This window comes from Tauraco erythrolophus, chromosome Z (assembly GCF_009769465.1).
Source record: "Tauraco erythrolophus isolate bTauEry1 chromosome Z, bTauEry1.pri, whole genome shotgun sequence".
Lineage (NCBI taxonomy): Eukaryota > Metazoa > Chordata > Aves > Musophagiformes > Musophagidae > Tauraco > Tauraco erythrolophus.
In genome coordinates, this window is record NC_141496.1 from 92650039 (window position 1) to 92671828 (window position 21790).

Below are 21790 nucleotides of genomic sequence, written 5' to 3' on the forward strand. Positions count from 1 at the left end.
CCATCTGGTGATCAACACCTGCCCCGTCCCCGTAAATGATCTTGAAACAGGTAAGTCCTGACACCACAATCCTGGATCAGTGAGACCCCAGAAAGAGAATGACGGAGTGAGAGCACTCCTATAGTCCAAGAGTGAGAGCTCCCAGAAGAGCGAAAGCCCTTCTTCTGGACAACCCTCATCTGTATACTGGGCATGACGCTGCATGATATGGAATGCTTCATTGGCCAGTTTAGCCCTCAATACTAAGTCTAGGTTCAGATCATAAGGAGAGTCATGGACCCACCGTCCTGGCCATGCCCCCCCCGTCCTGTTGTGCTCCTGCACACTGGCAAGAACACGGCAGCTGAAAAGTCCTTGATGTCTCAGCAGCAACTACAAACATCAGTGCAGTGTCAACATTCTTCTCGTAGTGAATCCCAGCCTAAAACCAAAACATGGAGCTCTTCTGGCTGCTGAAAAGAAAAACTAACTCTGACCCAGCTGAAATCAGGACACATGCTAACTCACGGTGGTCACCTTGTTCTTCCTGGAGCCATACATCCTTTGCTGGCTTTTGTCCCCCAGCTCTTGCAGTAATTCTGTCTTTCTCAGAAGATGTTTCAAAGCATGCAGAAAGGATGCACAGAATGAAAGCTGTAAGGGTCAGGTTTATCTTCCATCAGCAATACTTCATAGCCATAGGAGAGTGGATGGAGAGGACCCCTCTTATGTTTCAGAAGCCTTTAGCAAAGTGCAGAGGTCTTTTCTTAAGACGTAAAAGCTGATCTGCTGGTGCTTCTTGTCCACCTCCCTTCTTTCTGCCATGTGTGGTTCCCCACCACTTCCAAAGTCACAGTCATACCCTGGAGTCCCATGATATGGAGTGAAAGTGTAATACTTGTGAATATCAGTCATCAGATAACATAGAGACACAAGAATGTTTTAATGAGAAATGTCAAAAGAAAAATTTGTTTCAGATCTCCCCTATATTTTTGTCCTAGTAACAAAATAAAAGAAAAATGGCCTCTTTGTTTTCCACTCAGCTAGCCTTATTAGATAGGGAGGTTGTTTTTAATTCCTACGCGACTCTAACCGCCAGGTAACACTTCAAGCTTTTGCACTGTTTTACTTATCCTTCTAGACATACTTTATTTCCCAGTCTTTCTGAAAAACATAAACAAGTATGACTCAATGGCGCAGTTCCAGCACAATATCTATACTCCACCTATGCTCATCCTAAATTTCAAAGATCCACAGCAACCCCAGCTTCAAGTATAGTACTGAGCATGCTGCAGAACTTAATGTCAGAATCTAATTACACAATTTTCCCAAATCTCCTAATTTTGTCAGTTGCAATTGGGCTATTACAGGTATGTATTCTCCCAGATGACAAAAATAAATACGTGCATTGAAATGCAACATGATTTTGCTAATACAAGCTAGAATCTTGGTACTCCTGGATGAATTCAGCATCATTTTCTTCTGCTGCTCTCCATTTTTTTCTTCAAATCCACATTCATGTTCTGATTCCTGACCTCTGCCATTAGTCAGTACCTTGTCTATCCCAACAGCAATGCAAGTCATTTATTTTCCTGCATACTGCAGGCCAAACTGCCTACCAGAAAATAATGTTATCATCCTTTCAAAGACAAATAATATCTGCAAACTCATTTCAGGAATTAGGGTCTCCTATCCTCCTCTCCAATTTCTTATGCTGATGGGTAAGATATTTGGTGGCATAGAGGCCACTGCAAATGGCCTTCCCTTGATTATTATTTAGAGATTGCTATTATTACTATTATTATTATATAGCTTCTGAAATTGTCCCAAGACCCAGTTGTGGAGCAGACTTTATTAGAAAAAGCAATACTTAAATATGGACTGAAGTGATGTCCCCTATCACAAAGACTTTACAGACTACAAATAAGACTTTCAAGAATAACTACATTTCCCCAGATGTGTACAGTACAGGACTGCCAACCAAAAGTGTTAAAAAATCCTGAGTCCTTCCCTAGAAAACAGTGAGACTGGCTTTAAACATCATGAGATTAAAAAAATAGATGAGTTCTACTTGCCTTCAGAGTGTTTAAAGTGCATTACCATTATATTTTTCAATATATTATATTTTTCAATTTTGTCTTCACACTCTTTTGGGCTAGAATCTTAGTTTACAACTGGATGCTAATCGTCTAATTTGTTCGGGCAACTACAAAAGCTGAGGCTTAGATACAGCCCACTGATACTCCAAGTCTTGTGATAAAGCTCCTGGTGACAAATGGGCAATGCAATGATTGTTCAGCTCTGGCTAGAAAGGATGTCAAGGGCACCAAGCATTTTCACATTCTTCAAATAGGACAAAAGGTCAGATCATGAGCCTATTTTTGAGAGTTGCATAGCCAGTAATTCTGAATGCCTTTTTCCACTTCACCCGCCAGATCTTTGGGTATGTAAGCTAACTATTTCCTTGAACTTGCTCAACGTTCTCCAAATTAGTGTTCGCCCACTCATCCATTTCAATGGTTACCGAGAGACTTGAGCTTTAAAATAATTTTGTCATTTGCTATCATTATCTTCCATCAAGAAAGTGTTCTGCTTCATTATGTCTTCATTAAAATAAGTCTCCAAATGGCGTGTGGGTGAACAGAGCCCTCCAATTCCATTTATGCCATTTGTGAAGAGTGGTAAAGAGCTCTCTGCAAGAACCAATAATTTTATAATTACGTATGTATTAGAGTAGCTACAGGTATGATACATCACATAATGAGTCATTCTGCAGAATTGCTGGAGCAGCAGTAGAATATCACCCTATACTTCACCCTTTGTTCACTGTCACCACATATTGATGCATATGCACTTTGCACACTACGGGGATAACACAATGTTACTCCAACATGGCAAGGCAATATCACCATCTCCCTTTGGGGAACAATTATTATTCCACTAATGAAATGGTATTTGTTTAATATGCTTTTACCTCTCAGTTTTTTAAATTGTAAGAGCCGATTGCCAGTAGAGTGAGAATCCAGCTTCTCACACGGTCCTGGAGGGCAGATGTCAGTGCTACTGTGAAGCAACTCTTGCTCTGAGGTGGACGTGCCGTGTAGGTATCGGTGTGCCAAAGAGCAATATTAAATCATTTTTTCTTTTGCAACAGCCAATAGCAAGTCACGTCTGCAAACAATAACATTTGACTCACGGCCCCAAATCTGGGAAAATGTATCAAGTTCCAGTCGAATTCCTGTCAGTCATTTGCCTTAAGCAGTGTACATTTCTGAGTCAGCACATGGCAAGCTATTGCAGAAATCAAAAGGTCAGCCTCCACTCCAGACTGCAGATGTATTTATCTTCTCTAATCCAATCCTATCTTACTCACATCTGGACCTATCCATCTGTTGACAGCACCTTTATGAATTTCTATGAACATTTAAAAATCAATTACTGAATATAAGTTTGCCCATTAAGAGATCATCCTTCCACATAAACCTCATCCCTGTCATGCTGATATTATCTGCCAGGTGTTTTTAAATGCTTTGCAGAAACTCAGAAATTTTTCATCATCATGCAAACTGAATTCATTTCTCATTACTACCAGAACTCCTTGTCGCATGAGGCTAAAGAGCAGTGCTGTGAGAAATATGTGTTGTCCACACTCATCCTTGACATTTTGTGTAACTGGGAAAAAAACCTGTTTGCAGTCATGTTGGTCTAGCTCTTTTCATGGACATCTAATTGGCTGAATAATTGAGAAGAAAGAAGAACCATTTTTAAAACCATTACTACAATATTCACCTAAATATATACAGCTGTTGGTTCATGATTACTTCACAGCTATGTCATCATACTTTCTAGGCAAACGAGAACTGCTGAACTTTGTAAAACATACGTGCCCTTGACGACTTTCAGAGCACAGCTTTCCTTGAACCCTCTGTAAATAGTACATAGCTACCATTTAAATCTCAATTTGTGAAACACGTTTTTATGCCAACTTCCCACTCTGCTTGCAGCCTACTTACAACATAAAGATCTGCAGCCAGGCAATGTACAAGCAGTAGTATTTACACTACTTAAAACAAGAAAGAAAAAATTCAAAGCATTTCTCACTAATAGGAATTCCTTTAATTATCACATGGACATGGTCTCTTCCAGCTTTCATCAAAATCTATGACCAGTATTCTTAGTGGCAATAGGAACATAACTTAGAAAATTATAGAAGTGATCTAGATCATAGTGTTCCAGATCCAAGGTTTTAAATAATAAGAGATACACAATTATCAAGGAATTCTAATATATTTTCATCATTAGTCTTTTATGTTAGTTCTTCTGAGCTCACAGTGAAAAATGGCTGATAAAACACTAATGTTTATTTGAGACGGAATAAAACTGGGTTTTTGGTAGAAAAAAGATATTCAGCATTAGAAGGCTATAAACTAGCAGATAAAAATCCCATCTTTCTTCTGTCATCTTCCTCCCAGCTGTGATGCCATGGCTTCAAACAAAGCCAAAAAATTCCATTGATCTTGGACGGGATTTAATTTAATAAAAAAAAAAAAAGAAAGAAAGAAAGAAAAAAGAAAACCATCCTCTCCTTGTTGATTTTAGGCCAAAGCCAGACCATTTTGCCTAAAAGGAATGCATTTTGTCCAATAACTCCATGATTCTGAAAAAAACTCAGCTGAGGAGGAATGTAGAGAAGAATGGCTAATTTGATAAGGTTTGGAGTGTCTTTGGTAAGACAGCAAAAAAAACCTATGCAAACAGAAGATAAAGTAGCTACTGGCAATCTTACTGGAAGTTATAAGTAGATAACCAAGGATCCCTCTGTGCATCAGAAACCAGCTACTGAAATAGAAATAGGTATGCTTTTAAAATTAAAAGAGTGAGTTGGATTAGTTAAATACACCAATATGGGATCTGGTAGCTTAAATCTAAACCTACATTGGATTACACAGGATCTCTGCGTGCAAAGACATTACTGCCATGAAACCAGCATTCCTCCCTCCAAAACTAAAAACCAGCACCCCATCAGCTCTGCCATGGAGACAGTCAGAACATCTCTTGAAGAGGTCTTGCTTATTTATTTTACTGGTCAGCACCAGAATTTTTTTTTTGGCTTATCCAGCTGTATTGCATAGTGTATACGGCAGTTAAACATTGAGGTTAGATGTCAGGGGCACAGGTTCCAGGCTACAAGGAAAAATCCTGCAATTTTGGGCGTTTAGTTAAAGTATTCTTACACACATAAGACACATTTTTGTGCATTTCCTTGAGGCCCATTTGGCTCTTCACTGAACTGTATCCAGAATCACACTTTTCATTTCCATCTCTAATTTCAGCTTTCATATTTGGCTAGAAAGCTAAAGAGTGGAATTAAAGCAAGGCGACTTTGGTAAAAGTCTAATTCTAGAATTCAGAGATAAAAGCATTGTGCTTGATGGCTCATGCTCAGTTAACTCCGCAAAGATTTTGCTCTTCAACTTACCATATTCCAGAGGACAAAAGCATTTCAGTTACTTTAATGATAAAAGAAGCTAGTGCAGCAACATGGTCCAGTGCTAAAGCATCACAACTGGAAATGTTCACAGTACTTAGAATACTGTCCTTTTTATTGGATTATTTTCTCATTAAGGTGAGAATATTAGACAGGAATTGATTACTCTGTGTTTTGAAATTTTGTATGTGCTCCCTGGCCTTATGGTATTGAAACAGTTGCAAACTTCCCATCTGGTAGACTGGCTTCAAATGAAAAATCAAACTCAATTATTCTACCTGCATTCTAGGTAGACTATTAGCACCTGCTTTAAGAAATATTTGCTAAATACTGTTGTTTTATCAAGGTATTTAAAAAAATGTAATACCCACAATTTTAGCATTTCCCTGTGATGCAATTTCTTGTCTCTAGTCACCATAAACTCAGAAGAAAACAGCACTTAATTAGTTTTCTATCTATCAAATTTGTCTCTTACCAAAGCTTATACAAATTATAACGACAGGCTGACTTAGCTAGAAAAAGTTGAAGCATTAGATAAGTAAAACTCAATGGCTTTTTCCCCTCTCTTAACTACAATCTCTGAAGATATCTTTTAAGAAGTCTGAAGAGGCAAGCTTCCACTTGCTACACTGTACTGTATATGTTTCCTGTAGGATCTCTCTGCCTCTCCCAGCACTGAAACAGGTCAAGTACCTCAAAAGTTGAAAATATTCCTAACTTGTGTGAAATTACTTGCTATGTTCATAAGTAATTCACTTAAAATGTTGTTAAGATAGTTCATCAGATTGAAATCAATGTTGAGACATGGGCTACATACCTATCAGGTGACATCTGGAATATTATGCCCAGTTCTGGGCCCCCTCAGTTCAAGAAGGACAAGGAACTGCTGGAGAGAGTCCAGCGCAGGGCCACAAAGATGACGAAGGGAGTGGAGCATCTCCCTTGTGAGGAAAGGCTGAGGGAGCTGGGTCTCTTTAGCTTGGAGAAGAGGAGACTGAGGGGGGGACCTCATTAATGTTTATGAATATGGAAGGGTGACTGCCATGAGGATGGAGCCAGGCTCTCCTCAGTGGCATCCAATGACAGGACAAGGGGAAATGTATATAAGCTGGAACATAGGAGGTTCCACTTAAACATGAGGAAGGACTTCTTCCCAGTAAGGGTACCAGAACACTGGAACAGGCCTGCCCAGAGAGGTTGTGGAGTCTCCTCTCTGGAGATTGTTCCAAACCCACCTGGACGTGTTCTTGTGTGATTTGATCTAGGTGGTCCTGCTCCGGCAGGGGATTGGGCTAGATGATCCTTTGAGGTCCCTTCCAATCCCTAACATCTGTGATTCTGTGACCATGTGGTAATAACTTGTCAATATAATAGTTATTTAAGTATTATGTATGATCCTAGGTCTACAACAAAGTAACCTGGATTAGTTTAGCCTTCAAGAAAAAATCATACATGTAAATGCATGTCACTTTTTCCCAGGCAAATGTTCAGACTTTCAAGACTGATTCCTCTGTATGTTTTCATTAACATCAAAAAAAATTAAACACAAAAAAATCCACCATATTGTCACACATACAGTCTTACCCATGATCTACTCAGAACTTTGTAACAGTGAGCAATATAGCTAAAGAATGTATTCCTATAATCTGTGCACATGAAGCGTATTGACATTTTTTCACACATGCATCCTATTCATTTCATAGTTATTCCAGGATGTCTCAAAATCTCAGAAAACTAAAAATGGTTTAAATAGAATTAGATTTTGTTTGTTCAGCAGCTGTGATTGGTAGCTGTACAGGCAACTAGTCTCCCAATGTATTAGTTCTTTTTGGTCTTTTTTCATAGCTGAGTTGTTTTTTAAAATAACTTCAACATTTCAAGAATGATCCATGGGCTTGGGCTAACTTTAATTCTTTTCTATTTTATTGGGACACTTTTATTACAGTTTTTTCTTTTATAGCTCCCCATACAGAAACTGCCAGCTTGACTCTGCATCCAGGATCAAAGCCAATGTCTGTCATTCTATAATAGGAAGATCAAATTAAAACCAGCTTGCTCATCAGGATGTTTTAAAACATCCCTATTTCACCTGCCTAAGTCTTTTTTTAAAATGCTTTTTTAGTTTCTATGGATGCCATAAGTTATCAATGTCTATTTTTCAAGGTCATGTCCTTGGAATCGTATTTGATTAAGTGAAAAAAAGAAAGACAAATTATTAAGAAAAAAGCCTAGCATTTTGGTATGCCTTATTTCTCACATATTTTTAGGGACAAAACACTATCAGTAAAGAACAGAAACTTTGACAGGAAAAGTATGTGGAAGTCTTCAATATAATTCAATATATACTCTCCTACTGTTGCAGACATGGAAATAAGATATGTCTGTCTTCAAAAGCTATGTAGCGTAATCATATTATGTTTTTTTCTAAGATTGCACAACTCCTCGATGATACTCCAAGCTCCAGGAAGGCATGTATCAGCTTCAATCACACTGCTTATACCAGTAGGCAGGCATTTTTTGTGTTAAGAGTGCTGCAGACAATTCTAGCTCATCCAAAAAGGTACCGTCAAATCCTTAATGTGAAAAAAGGATACTGAAGCACTAAGGGAAACACACAAACCATGGAAACTCCATGGAGGAAGAAGTAAACTCTAACTTAATTTTAGCTAGTTTCAGGAACCATTATATTGCAGTTATTTCCTCTAGCTCACCAAAACAGCTCAAAGACAAGCAAAGTTTAGAAGAGATACATGAGAAAGTGGATAGACAGAAAATTAAAGGAAGGCCTAAACTCTGAAGTTGTCTTGCAACTAGTGTTGTCACTGCTGTCAGAGGGGCACCACCCTCCCTGCCTCCTGGGACAAAGGAGACCTTTTACTTACCGAGAGCCACATCTGAGATTCCCAGTATATAGGGGAGGGAAATAAAAAATAAAAAACTACACTCTGCGGCAGTGAGACCCAAGGCCAGAGCCCTTCTGCACAGGATAAGCCTGATCTTGCTCACTCTGAAATCTCATATACGTTTTTCTTCCTATATCTCTTCAATGCCACTCATATTTTGCCACATTTCTGTACCAAAGTCTGGACATAGTAATTGCGTTTCTTATTGTTTGCTTGCATTGGTTATTCTGGTTTGTGCTTTCTGTGGCTTTGTAACACAGTAGTATGCCAGCTTTCCTTTCAAGTTGTCTAGAACCTTTTATGATTTAATTAAACTAATATGATACTTACTCATCTGCTTCCTTTCTACCACTAGGCTTCCTTTCATTTTTTTAATTGCATTTTCCTGATGGTGACAGATGCAGACAAATTACTGCAGTAGCTCAATGCATTTGAAAAATAAGGCCACTTTTTTGGGAGACTCTATACATTTATGCAGCTGGCTCCACGTTTTAACACTTGGGATAGATGTCAGCTCTTGCTTCTCGTCCAGGTGGATTTCAGCACTCTTCACTATCTCAGCAAGGTACATATTTGTCTCTTCTCCAATCTGTCACCCAGAACAGCCAGATCCATGCGAAGAGGAATGCGACAAGGTTTCAGTTGCAGTTTGTGCTGATCTACCGCAGGCCTTGGTACCTGGTCATCACAGACAGAAACCATGCAAACTTCCATAGCGTATGTTTGGAATGGATGGTGTCAAGTGTAATTAAATGAGACAAATTAAACTTTCATTCTACACTGTCCTTCACGTCATTCAACAAGACAACAGCAGTTGTCTTTTTGTTTGTTTTTTTTTTTTTTCTTACATTTGACAATAGATTTCCAAGTTTGCAAATCATAATCAACAAATATACAAACAGATTTTGAAAAACCCACCATAATCCCACAGGGAATTGGGCTGCAATATTACATACACCTTCATCATGTTTATGGGTGAGGAGGGGGAGGAGACCATGGAGAAATAAATGCTTCTTGCCAATTTTGGTATTTAATCTTACCAGGATAAAACCCTAGTGTAAAATCCTACAAGCCATTGCTGTACTCTCTACACCAAGTTCTCCCCACAGCAGTACGGGGCAGAAGCCCTCCCCTCAGTGTTTAACCAGAGATGATCCCGGGGCAACCACCGGTGGCCCCCGCAGCCGCCGCCACGCAGGACCAACCCTTCTCCCTGGCGATGCGGGCCGCCCTCGCAACCGCGCGGAACACGGGGGTCGCCTGGCGGCGGGAGCGGCAGCACAGCCCTTGCCGCGGGACCACCTCCCCTCCGGCGGGGGGGCTGTCGGGCACCGCGGAGGCTGGCTCGCGTGTCTCGGGCACGAAACCAGCGCCCCGGCCGGCCCGGGGCGCCAAGGGCGCGGGAGCCAGGCAGCGGGCTGGGGCGGCGGGGTTTGGGCGCGGCACCCTACCGCCCCCGGCCGCGGGCCGTCGGCCTCCGGCGGGGCCCCCCCGCCGCCTCTGCGCCTTCCTCCGCTGGCCGTGCCCTGCGGCCCGGGCGGGGCGGCTCCGAGCTGCGCGCTCAGCCCGCGGCCCTGCGGGCAAGTCGCGGGGTGGGCCCGGCCCTCTGCTCTCCTCTCGCTGGCCCGCGCCCCGGCGGGCGCTGTGCCCCCCTGCGCAGCCCCGGCGCGCACGCGGGAAGGGCCAGCGAGGAGACCCGGCCGGCGGCGGGGCTGGGCTCCGCGGGCCAGCGGGGACGGCAGGGAGGCACCGGGACGGCGGGGCTGGCAGGGGGGCGGAGGGCGCGCAGCGGGGTGGGTAGGGCGGCGGGCGGGCGGGGGGCCGGGCTTGCTCGTTGCCAGGTGAGGTGAAACGTCTCCGCCTCTCTCCTGCAAGCGCGCAGCAGCGCGGAGCGCACGAAGGCGGGCAGGCAGCACCGCTCGGCTCGGCGCGATTCAGCGCGGCTCGGCTCGGCTCGGCGCGGAGCGCCCCAGGCCCGTCGCCCCCCTCAGCTGCCGCCGCCCCCCGCTATGGCGAAGAAGGGCAGGAAAGGATGCAGCTGCCCGGACTTCCTGAGGAGGAACTGGCTCCTGCCTTAGCACGGTGGCCGCCGTGCTGCTGGGTGAGTGCGGCGCGGGAGGGAAGGCGTGCGGGAAGGATGGGAGTGCGGCGCCGCCGCCGCCCCCCGCCCAGCCTTACCCGGCACGTTATGGCCCTGCCCGTCGCAGGGCCGGCGCGGCGCCAGACCGGGGCCCGCGGCGGAGCGCCGGGCAGCGCCAGCCGAGGGGCGCTCCGCGGCCGCGGGACCGGGCCGAGCCGGGCGGTGCAGGGCGAAGCGCGGGCCCGCCGTCTCCATGCCGCCCGCCGTCTCCATGCCGCCCGCCGCCTCCATGCCGCCCGCCGCCGTGCCGCGGGAGGGTAGCGGTTCTGAAGGGCGAGGGGAGCCGGCTGCCCTCCCGCGGCGCCGCGCAGGCCGGCTGAGGTGCTCCGGGGCGTCGCTCAGCCGTGGCCGCGGGGAACAGGTCGGCAGCGGCACGGCGCTGCGGCGGCCGGTCTAAAACGGGGTTTCGGGTGGGTGGACAAAGCGCGCCCCGAGCCCGAGCGACCAGGTCGGCAGCGGGGCGCCGAGGTGCGGGGTGGCCGGGGCCCTCCGCGCTGGTGACAAAGGTCTGGTCATTAGCGGGGCAGCCCCGCGCCGATGGCTGTCAGCGGGGGCTGCCCCGCCGGCGCGGGCGGGCTGCGCCTTGCGCCACGTTTGCTCACGGTGCGGGGAGCGCGGCTGGGCCGGCGGCGGGGGGCCGGGCCGGCTCACGGCGCCTGCGGCGGGTGGGCAGGTCGGAGCCCCGCTGAGGTGGAGGCCGCCGGGCAGGAGAGCCTGGATGTGGCTTCGGGGTGCTGCTCGCGGCCGGAGCAAGTGACACAACTGGCGAAGTTCGGCAATGCCACCCCGCTTTCAGTGGGCTTTTCAGGTTTTTCGTGTCGTTGCGAAGGTAGGAGGATTTCTCCTCCGCTCGCTGACAAGTTTCGGAAGGAGAAATGAATTGAACGCCATCTTACTAAGAATAGGTGGGCAAAAGGTCCTAGCAGTCAAATGACGTGGCTGAAGAGACTTTTCGGTGGGACGTAATTTTGGTCCTAGTCACACAGCCTTTGCATTTTCTCCTGGTGATTGTTTTGATGCTAAGCAAGCAGAGCTTCCTTGGCGTTATTGCTCCTGTAGAGAAGTGTTGTGCTTTAAATACTTTATTAACAGCACTTCTGTTTGATGGGTCTCTTTCAGATGACTTTTCTGCGGATTTGAATTTGGCTGGAATGTATCTATTTCTGTACGTGTTTATTCAGGAGAGAATTATTCTTTTGGAATTCCACCCAGCTATTTATAGGCAGTGATCAGAGGTGTACTTATGTATACATGTATGTTTCCTTGCACACATTCGATATTTGAAAGATCTCAGTTCTTTTTCACCTCTTTAGTAAGTGGAAAGATTTTTGTGAGTTCTATGTACCAAGTGCTAAAGGCTTGCTTTGAAAATCTGGCTGTAACAACTGGAGGGGTGTGTATATGTGTCCGTGTTTGTGTGTGTACAGTTGCTTTTTTGTGTAGTCCTGTCAGGTACACTTCTGTGAGTTCAAATACTTACTTCCCAATTACAGAAGTGGTTAAGAAATATTCCCCTCTCATTATCTTCAATGAATGTAGGTAGAACTCAGGTGTGTGATGTGATCCTGCAAGTTGATCATTCTGAAATGAGATTTCCCTGAGAGCCACAGAACTTGGCAGTGTTGGAACTGTAGGTCCATTTGATCCTAATCCCCCCAAAACCAATGGCAATTTGCAGTGAGAGAGTGACAGTCACCCAAATACCTCCTGTGTCTTTGGACTTCTCTACCTGCTATGCTGTAATTAACAGTCCAGAACTCAGGGGAGCTCTATAGTGTGGCAAAGAGAGTCTTCATAAAAATACCTTGAGCTTTGGACTAGATTACATTTTGCAAGAAGCTACGTATCTGCTGCATTTTCAATATTTGTTGGAGAAAATATATTGGTGAAATAAGTTACGCGAAGAGAACAGTGAAACTTTGTAAGGATCTTTTTGTTACAACTTGAGGAATGTTAGTAATATACTTGGAGTCTGCAAACCCTTAATAATTAAATTTATATATTTATTCTTTTCTAATATACACTGGGGAATTGCCCTGAGGTTTATTAATCTACTTAGTTTGGACGAACAATTTAGCATTCGTGAACAGATGAGTAGCACTTATTTTGAAAGCAGAAGATATGTTTAGACTTTTCAGAAAAGTGCGCGTGAGTGAGGAGTGGAAATATGAAGTGCAGCAAGCTGTGGAAATGTACTGTGAAAGCTCTCCAGCTGTGCTGCAAAGTGCCCAATATTCCAACAGTATCATGTAGAATCATGACTTTTGCTCATCGTTATCAGAGTTATGCTCAGCATCCTAGTGAGACGCTTAACTTTGCTAGTACCCTTACTAAGCCAAAAAGTTTTCCTGATTACTTGTTTTGCCCATCTCTGGCAAGAGGAGACAGAAACCCCTCAGAATTCCAAACACCTCTTCCTTCAAGAGTAAATATTTTGTGTGCTATATTTGAAGCATTCAATCATTTGCCTGTCACTTACGTTTTCAAAACACTGAAATTTTTTTTATAGAATTTGGAGGGAAGAATTATATGAAATGAAATATCTTAAGAATGTCACCTCCTTTTTGTGAAAACACGTGTGTATTATTCAGAGAAAATAAAACATGAGACTCAAGAGGTTATTTTTCTTACCTTAATAGAGATTCTGTTTCAGACTGCCAAACTGATGGGGAGAGATCTGTGAACTCAAGATTTGGAGTCTGAAATTGACTGAATTTCAGATTAATCATAGAATCATAGAATGGTTAGGGCTGGAAGGGACCTTCAAAGGTCATCTAGTCCAACCCCCCTGCAAGGAACAGGGATATCTCCAACTAGATCAGGTTGCTCAGGGCCTCGTCCAACCTGGCCTTGAACGTCTCCAGGGATGGAGCATCCACCACCTCTCTGGGCAACCTGTTCCAGTGTTCTACAACTCTCATGGTAAACAATTTTTTCCTAATATCCAATCTGAATCTACCTCCCTCTATTTTAAAACCATTACCCCTTGTCCTATCACAACAGGCCCTCCTGAACAGCCTCTCCCCATCTTTCCTGTAGGCCCCCTTGAGGTACTGGAAGAGGCTAGATTCAGGGCTAGTTCTGAGGCTTGTGGTTTGCGTAATTTCAGTGGTAGGTTTGCCCGAATATGGGGCCTGAGAAGCGAGTTTGTTGTTCATTACTTCTTAGTGTGTCCTTAGGGCATGCAGTGGGTCACCTGTGCTGGCCAGTGACTCAGAGGTGATGTTTGGGCTCATCTGTGCCTCGCCTGTCTCACTGCCCTTCTGTAGGAGGCAGAGGGGTGGGAGAGCAGCAGCCTCGCATAGGTAGCTGCAAAAAAAGGGATATCTTGCGTCTTTTTGCTCCACTGGCCTTACTGAGCCCACAGCAGCTGAGCCAACAAAGGCAGTTAGAAAGTCAACTTACTTCAAGTGCTTCTTCAGCTTTTATTAAATAAAGCTATATTGCTTCCAGTTTGTACAATCAAGTCAAAATAAACCAAAAATATCCCTGAAATTTACTCACCCTGAAACAGGTTTCGAAAGGACAATTGCAAAAGGAGAGTGTAAGTCACACTTCGTAGGATTCTCATAAAGCATCTATTTTTTATCGTTGCTTTGTCTCCAAGAAGTCACTGTTGCGAAGCAACCAAGCCAGTCATGAAGGTAAAAAGGCTGATGATGTGTAAATACTCATTCATTAGTCTGTGGGTCGTAACCTAATAGCTGGTAGTCCTGGGCAATTCTTCAGCAAACAGCTTTTTTCTTACTGTGGAAATAAAAGTGTAAGCAATTAGAGGACATATGTTCTCGAGTACTGATTTGCAGTAGCACACCATACTACAGCAGAGATCTTTTTACGTACTCAGAGAGTATACAGAAATAGGCTGCAATTTTTCTGAATACGTATATTTTTAAAATCTATTAGACTAATATCTTTTTGTAATAGTTCTGTTGTTGGGGAACGTGGTTCTAAGGGATTCAGTTTGCATCAGTTTGCACGTTGCAAGTACTTTTATTTGTCACTAATGGAATGTCTGTCTGTCAATTCCTAAACAAATTCAAAACTTCAGACTCCTGTGAGCCTCCGTGTGACTCTGAAGTGTTTTTTCACCAGAGCATGGGGGACACTGAAGTTGTTCAGGTAGTCATGAGGAAGATACGAGATACGCAATGTTTAGATGGATACAGCCACCAGTCTCAAGGGGCTGTGCATGGCAGTGTCCTTTCTTCAGCCGGCCATAAATCACGTTTATCAACGGTCCATAAATGCAGTGAAGGACACTTTTGTACTCTGACTTTGACTTGCTCCTTCGCTCTCCTCGTCGCGGATGTGCACGGCTCCCGGCACCCGTGCCGTGCCCCTCGGATCTGCTGAGGAGGGGTCTCCCGGGCCACGGCCGTGCGGGGGCGCGGGAGCTGTCCGCGGTGCAGCGGGGCGAGCCCGGCGGCGTGCGGGGCTGCGGGCGTCAGCAGCCAGAAGTGACTGAGAGAGGGAGGGGGTGGGGGTACAGCTGATTTTGGCACCTCCGAAGTGAAGGGGAGTCAGTCCGTGCAGGATCAGACGCCTTGCTTGCGCGGTTCCCGTGTTGGGAGATTGAGGCTGGCATCTGAGCTCCTGTTCCACCGCGTTTGAGAGCGGGACTGAAATATACGTAGTTCCTGCCTGTACCACCAGCACTGCAGGAACTTTGAGTGGTGCAGCTATAGCTATTTGCCAGGATTTGATGAGTGCAGCAGCCTCTGGAGCTTCTGTTTTGTGCTGTATGTTATCACCCTAGCAGTCTATATGCCAAAAATTTGTTCTTTTTCATTTTAATGAAAAATATTATTTTATATTATAGTGTTATGTAGTAGTATCTCCCTATAAGAATATTTTTTGTTCACAGGTCTGTATTCTTAAAAAAAATTGTCAGGTGCATTGTGCATTCACATCTGCTAACTGTAGCTAGAGAGGGTGGGCTCCCTCTGTAATTAGATACGAGGAGATTTGACAGCTGCTTTTAAAAACACTAGTTCCTTTAAAAGTCATCCATGTCAGAGCAGTGCAGCACGTGCTAGCACTACTGGAAGCCCACCAGTGCGTTCTTGCAAGAATGAATGTCTCAGGGTGAAGACAACAACAGAACAATTAGTAACATACCACTTCATGGATGGCTTCTCACCATGAGGAAGGCCACCGTGAATCCAGGGATCTCGCCATACTCCTGAGGGTGGGAAGTTTCTTTTGCAAACGTAGCCTACAGCCTCTAAATGCCATAAACCTGTAAAGTCTTTCAGTTTCTCTCAGTAAGTTGCTCTTGTCTCTGAGAAGTATAGTTTAAAAATAAAAAACCCATTCTGGATACGGAATAAGACTTCACTGTTTTTCATTTTCACATCCTCGTATATTTACCAAAAAGTGACCTATAAACCTAGTTTAGGCTGTCTCCTGTACCATTTCTCTTTCCTTGCACGACACAGTGTGAGGGTTACGAACAATCAAGCACATTAATTGCCTCTTGAAATACACTAGCAAAACCAGAGCTCTTTTCTTCACTGCAGGAAAAAAAATAGAGAATATCCTGAAATGAAGGAATTATTACCCTGTCAAGTTTCTGACAAGTATAATTGTAAAGCAAACATCTGATTCCTTTCGTGAATTTTGAAGCATAACGTTTTATTAATTTGGAATTTATAACAGGTGAAAACCAGATGTCCTGAATCAACTGCGGTAGCATGGATATCTAACAGAAGACTAATTTCTTCCTGATGTGATTTAGAGCAGTGTAGATGATACTTGTGACTTTTTATGCCTCTCTAGACAGTTGTGGTGCTTATCTGTCAATTCTTCTCCATTTCACTACATACAGTTCAATACAGGATGAGATCTGTTCAGAAATATGTGAAACCCAGCAATTCTGAAAGAATGTCTGAAATTAATTTTAAAGACAGAAAGTAAAATGGAGAAAGGTCAACAGTTTCTTCTGAGAGTTTCACATACTACTGAGGATCAAAAATGCTCTGAGCCAGAAACTCAGTCAACAAAAGAAAACAAAGATAGCTGAAGTGCCTGTTTTCCATGTATTTCATGTCTTGTTTTAACGTAAAGCCTGGGTTTCACTTTATAGGAGTGAAATGAAACTATCACTAGAGCTGAACTTCTGAATAAGGAGACTTTTAGAAGGAGCGAGCCTCGGGTCAATTTACACTCTACAAAGCCTCAAAGCTACCAAAGTCAATGAAATATTTCTTTCCATTTGAAACAATAACACCAATACAAATACCAGCAAAATATTTACTGTTTCAAATTTCCCAATATCATTTAAGGGAAAATGATACTGGGAATTAGTGATTACGAAAATATTTTGTTTTCTGTTTATATCTTAACAAAGCGTAAAGATGCTTTCTTCTTACCTACTCCAGCAAATAGATAATGTTCAGGTTGAGGCTACTTACAAACAACACTTGTACTGTTTGCAAATATGCCTTTTGATTTTTACAAAAGCTTTGTAAGATTTGTGGAAGACATTCTTACTTATGGCCCCACAACAGTATCTCATGGTGTGAGATCACGTCTCTATCATATACTGTGCTGAAGATCAGGGCTACATTGAACTAAATGTTCCGGATTTATTTTTGTGTCTACCCTTGTAGACACATTCCATGAGAACGCAATAGCATGCCAGAAAATTAAATGTGACGTGATAGCAATTTCTTCTAGATTATATATAATCTGAGTATTTTCACAATGTATTGCAAAACAGTCACTTCTTGGTCCTTTCGTGCTTTTGGAATCACAAACAGCCTGGCCATGCTTAGTCTGAATTAATTTTCTAAGTCATACCTCTGATTTTGCAAGGCTTTGATGTCTTCATTAGTTTCAGAATAATGTTTTCCTCATGTCACTATCTGTCACTCTTTAGTTTCCATTAAATTGCCTTTCTGGCTGCTTATCTCAATTTATTGCAGTCAGAACCATTCCACTACCCTTCCAGCAAGGAGACAGGTAGAACAGTATATCCTGTTTACTGTCCTTTCCTCTCACCACAGTTTAAAACAGAAGGTATAACAGGGCTCAGAATCTGACAGATATTCCCAGTTACTAGCGTTTTACCTTTCTTATGCCATTGCCAACCATTTAGTTCCATGTGTGTTTCAGGGGTCTTAAATGAAGATGTGTTTTTCCTGATATGCTCTGTTGAGCTACTGTCTCTTGGGCTATACAGGATGTGCAAAGGTGCTCATATAGCTTTCGGATAGCAAGCAACAGTTGTGGAAAGAGAACAGAAGATCAGTGGGCTTTTACAAGAAAGGGTGAGAAGCTCCAGTTCTTTGGGTGGCAGTGGAATGGTGCCATTGGTGGTCGTGTAATATGTTAGGCCATGTGAGCAAAATGTTAGACACCAGGAACACCACAATTAGGGACATGACAGTATCTTGAATGAGTCACAAGAGTGGTCCAAATGAAAGCACTTTTTAATAAAATTGAGTGGATTTGGAGATGTGGAGGAAGCAATAAGAAGTATACATGTCTGTATAACTGCAGAGGAGAGAGGTCATGGTTAAAGAAGGCACCTAAGCTACAGATAGGTGGGGTGAAGGAGAATGGTAGTGGTTTTACAAGTGAAAGCTGAAAGGAGTCATAGGGAAGGTCTGCAAAAGAAGGGTAAGTTACTGTTGTCAGATTATGTTTCAATTTTACTGTAAAACACAGAAATATGAAGTAGAAAGATATGGCCTGGGTTATCGCATCTAGTCTGCTGCTGCTTCAGGTTACAACATTTTATATAAACTTCTGTAACATATCATGCTCGACCTTGAAGCTGGAGAGCCTTCTTGGTGCTGCACGTCCTCCTAGGAAGCCATACTCATCAGTCTGATTGTTGAAAACCGTACAATTTCCAGTCTAAATGTATTCAGGTTGAATATGCCTCCGCTTGTTAAAACATTGCTCTTTCTCTGCTATTCAACCATTTTCTGTATTTCTAGCTTACTCATCTCTGTTGGACAAACTAAGCTCTTTAATCTCCTTTCAGAAGGTAGCATCCTTGTTCTCTTCATCACTCTACAGTCCTACTGTACTGTACATCACTCTACAGTCTATACTGCATTTCACACAGTATTGCCCAACAGAACAGGTGCTTTCACCGGAACACATCCAAATTCATGAGGAAATACAGGTTGTATAGCTGCTGGGAAAGAACTGTCATTTTCCTGAAATTACTGAATTTGTGACATGATCTTTATAATATGGTGTTTATTATGTTAAGGCTCTAAGTGTCGTACTTAACTGTGCAAATCTAATGAGTCACCGAGTTTGCTGAAAAGCTGTGAAAGAGGCAGATCGTATCTCTGATACAGCTTAATTTATTTTAACAGAGTTAAGGACAAACCAAGGAATGAATTCTTCACAATTCCTCTCTGTATTTTTTTCTATATGTCAGTGAACTGTTTCTATGGATAGGTTCTGTATGGCAATTCTTGCTAATGTACTGAGATACATACACAGATGAAGCATGATCATAACAGTTTTTTTCTTTCCTTCAACTGTATTCTTTCATCTTGACTTGCTCAGATAGAAGTGACATCTGCATACTGAAAATATTTGGAAGATATGTACACATGAAATTAATCTACAGCATATTTAGATAAATGAGAGGAAACTGGAACAGGTTACCCAGAGAGGTTGTGAATGCCTTATTGCTTGAGGTGTCGAAGGCCAGATTGGATGAGGCTTTGAGCAACCTGCTCTAGCGGAAGGTGTCCCTGCGCATGGCAGGGAGGTTGGAACTAGATGATCTCTAAGGTCCCTTCCAACCCAAACCATTCTGTGAAACTAAGTGTCCAATAAGAGAGACTGTTAAATTATCAAACTGCTTAGCCATTAGCACGTTGTCGTTCTGGGGCAACACTGGTTCAGCGTTCAGCCCAACTTTGGTCACTTGCAGTCACAGGAGAATTGGCCATTATTTCCCTTTTCCTGGCTGAATGAAATACCAGCTCTTGGTCTGGCTAAGAGTGGGGTGGGTCCTGTGCGGCGCTGTGTTGCAGAGCGGCTGGTCTGTGCTATCAGTGACTGCTACAGGCCACTCTGTGTTATCAGCCCTGCTACAGGCTCCCACAGCACAGAAAGTCACAGGAGTGATGTGGCTTTGCTGATTGCAGTGGCCTTTACGCCTGCTGTGAGTAGGGGAGTAGCCCACGCTGGGGAAGCTGGTTTTTACCCCTCTGGGAAGTTCTCCACCTTGCCTCCATTCCTGAAGGTCCATCACAGGGAGTCACTGTCCACCCAAACTTTCTTCACGCTGCAGTCAGATGGCAATGTGTTGTTTGTGTGAAGGAATTTACAACCCCTGCACTCTCAACAGGAGGACACAGGAGGCCTTACCAAGGTGGAGGAATGAGCACACCTTCCTCCAGTACATTCTTACTAAATCTTTCTCAGTAGGCTGACGTGTGACTTGGGAACTTTCTTCTGCAGGATTTCTGGGAGGACTTTTCTTAATGTATCTTTGGAAGCAAGCTGGTAGTCTGGGCAACACCAGCATCCAGAGAGTTAAGATCAATTGTCATGCAGTAATTCTCCAGAGACTCTAAATCCTACCTTAGTAGTTGTCTGCAGTTTTCTAAGAATCTTGGTTTTTTCAGTCAACATCAGTATGTTTATTAGAATTAATATTGATTGTTAAGTAGAATGTAAAACAGTAAAATGCGTAACATTAGAAAATATTAAAAATAATCCAAAGAAAGCTGAATTAATAAGCTGAAATAATAAGTTTATAAAGTATTATTATAAGTAAGAATATCTTCTACACCCTCTATTTTAGTGTACTGTAGTTGGCACTGGGTATTTCTTTGTAGTTAAGAGACAGCCAGTGATATTACAGAAACTCAAGAGAGCAGAAAAAGAATGGATTTTATAAAATATTACAAAAGGACTCAAACTGTATCACAGACTGCAAAAATCTTGCCTGCCTGTGGTGCAATTTGACATGTTTATTTTGAATGTTTTGCATTGTATTTCAGATCAAGTCAGTGAACTTTGTTTGCCAGCCTTTCAGTCCCATGAATCATCTACTGTAAAGATAATCCAATTAAGACCCACCAATATGATAGAAGTAATTGTCTGTTAGTCTACCAATGAACAGCATATAGTGTGAAATTGTGAAGATCTTAATCACTTTGTTAATAGCACAATCCATGTTGCTGCAGTACAATTAAATAATATCAGGTGTGAACCGTGGGATGTGCCCATGTTTTTCTTCTTTGAATACCATATCAAAGAAAAATTCCTAGAATTCCCCCAGTGGCTGTCATTATCAGCCAGAATCGCTAACTGCTCCTTTGAAAGGGAGTTTCTACATGCTAGAATTATTTGAAAACGGGAAAAATAAATACGACAACTTTTTTCAGAGAGAGACGTGGTGTCGTTCAGAACAGATCATTGTACAAAACAGATTATTTGTTCTCCAGAAGTATATGCTGGATTTCTTTTCTCATTGTCTTTATCGTTCCTAAGGATCATTCCCATAATAAAGTTAGTGGGAGTTGAAGGCGATGTGCTATTTCTGCGGTGTCATGCACACTGGTGGAATGAGAACTCCCTGTGAATTAACAGCATGCATCTCGTATCATTGTTGTCATCCATGAGTGCAAATAACATGTTAGGAAGTCCTACCTGTTAGATGCCAATTTTGTTTGGTTTATATTCTGTTTCAGTGAGAAATAGGACCCAGCATGTCTATGTGGACTGCAGTTATTTGTTTCTAAATCGTGAGTTGTTTTACCTGTGAATGAAGGTAGAGAAGGTAAAGGTGCATAGTGTCCTGCTGTCTTGTTATCAAAAATGCGTTCAGGTTCTGAAGAGCATCTAACCCACAATGGCAATGATGTAAAACAAGTAACTACAGTCACTTCATACACTGCATGTCCTGAACGGATTCATTTACTCAGGGTTCTGAGTTTCCAAATTGAAGATCTGAATTGTGTTGACCCCTCATAATTATACAAAAAAGGCTTCAGGATTTAGCCATCACTCTCTGAAAAATTGTAAATAGTCTCTGTATTTGGTTGCTGAGGTGGCTGCTGAGAAGACAGTGCATTTTTACAAGTTTACAATAGCTATAGGACAATCTGTGACACTCCTCATGTGTGCTAGCATAGATGAGCCCAGAGATTACAGAATTTATTTGAACAGGGTGTGTGTTTCTTTTCTTACTTGTTTCCAAATCTGTGTCATGAACTGCAGCACAGTACTTGAAGAAAAATGTAGTAGTCCTATAGTTGTTCCCATGCAAATAATTTGCCTTTTTTCCTTAGA

At 43.0% G+C, this 21790-nt stretch overlaps 1 protein-coding gene across 1 annotated transcript in view; it reads left to right on the forward strand.

Moving 5' to 3' along the window:
- Positions 1–10379: 10379 nt before the first annotated feature.
- The window catches only part of SLC1A1 (solute carrier family 1 member 1), a 62144-nt gene continuing 50733 nt past the window's right edge, over positions 10380–21790 (forward strand). The window contains 2 exon segments of the mRNA XM_086629836.1: positions 10380–10442; positions 10444–10471. Coding sequence (XP_086485962.1) covers positions 10380–10442; positions 10444–10471 — 91 coding nt within the window.